The 2163-nt window shown below is 35.5% G+C and overlaps 1 protein-coding gene across 1 annotated transcript; it reads left to right on the top strand.

Moving 5' to 3' along the window:
• Window positions 1-681: 681 nt before the first annotated feature.
• Window positions 682-1326, top strand: LOC128862557 (putative nuclease HARBI1). The gene is made up of 2 exons (XM_054101256.1): window positions 682-920; window positions 976-1326. The coding sequence occupies exons 1-2, from the start codon at window positions 791-793 to the stop codon at window positions 1227-1229; spliced, it is 384 nt and encodes a 127-aa protein (XP_053957231.1). The 5' UTR covers window positions 682-790; the 3' UTR covers window positions 1230-1326.
• Window positions 1327-2163: the final 837 nt, after the last annotated feature.

Genomic DNA, 2163 nt, shown 5'->3' with positions numbered 1-2163 from the left:
TTACCGTGTTTGATTCTTTTAAAGAGTTCCGTCCATTTCAACATGCACTCCATGTGTCCTTGACTTTATTCATGTCCTTGCAGTATCCGACTCAGATCCTTCCAATCACAACATCCTTCTTTTACTATCTGTGTCTGCAAACGTGAAAAAAGTCTACATGGAAAGCAATAAACTGTATCTTGAGACATGGAGTAAGTTAACCATCTGCGATGTTGCGTTTCGCCGTTACTCAATTTTCTAGTATAATGAAATTTAGGAAAATGTCTTTTACTTTGGTCTTTTGGGTAATTTTCATCAGATTTCTCTAGGTCTTGATCGGGACCGTTTTAAATTAAGAGATGGCGCTGCGCATCATTTAGTGGCAATACCCACTTCCCCGGATCTAGGTCTATTAATGGCTCGCTTAAATGAACTTCTTTCTCTTGATTTTCTGACTCACACATATACTCACTTTCTAACTCTTTGGCCCTTATTATGAGCAACATTGGATCTTCGACTGTAGTCGAAAGTGCTGATCGAACGAATTTTCATTTGGTATTATGGTGCTCATTCGCTGAAGAATACGACTATTGTGAATTTCGATCGCTCGACGCATTTACAATAGATAATTTTTTCTCAGCTGATACAGCAAATCAAAATAAAAGAAAAAGCGGTTGTATTTCTAAATTCTTAGTTAACAACGTTTTTAAAAGTTAAAAAAGTATTTTTTGTGAAAATGAGTACAACGGAGTTGTGGTTCGACGATTCATCTCAGTGTGAATAATGTAAATTTTAGGTTTGTGATCATAGAATGAAAATAACTTATATAAATGCGAAAAATCCAGGAGCTACTCATGATTCTATTTCTTTCAACATGTCGCCATTGAAAGCGCATTTAGAGGAGCAGCATCTCAATGGCCGTCGCAATACTTGGCTCCTCGGTATGTAATAAACACCAATTGAAATTCCGTTTTTAATAATTTTTGTCTGTCTCAGGCGATGCTAGATACGCTCTAAAACCATATTTAATGACGGCGTTCAAAAACTCTGAGGAAGGGTCTCCACAAAGGGCATACAACAAACAACATGCTAAAGCGAGAAGTATCATTGAGAGAACAATTAGAGTCTTAAAGATGTTTGTTGCAGGCAAGAGCTCTCCACTATTCTCAAAAAAAAGCAACACAAATTATTTGTGTGTGTGCACCTTTGCACAACATTTGTCTGCTTTACAATGTTCAACTTCCGGCTGAAGAGTTATCCGATGAGACCCTCAACGATGATGCTGGAAATATTGAAGTGGAGTTAAATAAGGGAGAAGCAGAAAACATTAGAAATTAAATTCTTAGAATATTATGGAAAAAACTAAAAAATATTAAATAAAAACCTTTACTCCATAGTTTCTTTTTTATTTTTGTTATAACTTTTCCTTATTCAAATATTCGTGATTCAGCAGCCCATACCTGCCAAGGGAAAATAAAAATGTATTTCTACAAACATCACAAAAAACCCATTATCAACCTTAATCCATTTTGCTGCCGTTCTAACTGGTGGTCCCAATCAATTCAGCTCTGTTGTAAACTCCTCCCATTTTTTTGCTGCTTGAACTTTTGTGTAAATCCCTTTTGCGAATTGTGGATTCTCTATTATCTCCATTAATGCGATCAGCCTTTCTAATTGCTGTTTGGTACTCACGACTTTCGACCTGCATAAAATTAACAAAATTAATATATGTTTATTATTTGGTTACTATAAAATAATAAATAATCGCAAACAACTTACATTTTAACTAATTTTCCCACAATACGCTACACAATCGAAAGCAAAATTGCATTCGACTCTAAATTCGGTAAACAACGAAAATTTCGATAGAGTTGCACCGCTCATAATACTAAATTGACACTCGATTTTCGATCTTCGACAACCAGCGAATATCGAAGATCGAATCTAACTCATAATAGGGGCCTTTATTGGATTCAGAAATTTGGGTCGCAGCAGATTCACTCGATGTTGAAGGTAAAATTGTATCAGAAATTTGACTAAAGGTTTCATTGAACTACATATGTAGCTGATTCTGTTTCAGAAAATAAATATTTATCACATGACTCTGAGCAGTGGAACCTGAAGAGGGCTTTTAAGAAATTTCATCATACTGGAACTCAGAGCTTGGTTGGATACAACCGTTTG

The sequence above is a fragment of the Anastrepha ludens genome, chromosome 4, assembly GCF_028408465.1.
Source record: "Anastrepha ludens isolate Willacy chromosome 4, idAnaLude1.1, whole genome shotgun sequence".
Lineage (NCBI taxonomy): Eukaryota > Metazoa > Arthropoda > Insecta > Diptera > Tephritidae > Anastrepha > Anastrepha ludens.
This window is presented reverse-complemented; position numbering and strand designations above follow the sequence as displayed.

Coding starts and splice junctions, on each gene's coding strand:
- LOC128862557 (XM_054101256.1), top strand. CDS start 791: ATGAAAATAACTTATATAAATGCGAAAAATCCAGGAGCTACTCATGAT. Junction 921..975: donor TCGCAATACTTGGCTCCTCG/GTATGTAATAAA, acceptor TGTCTGTCTCAG/GCGATGCTAGATACGCTCTA.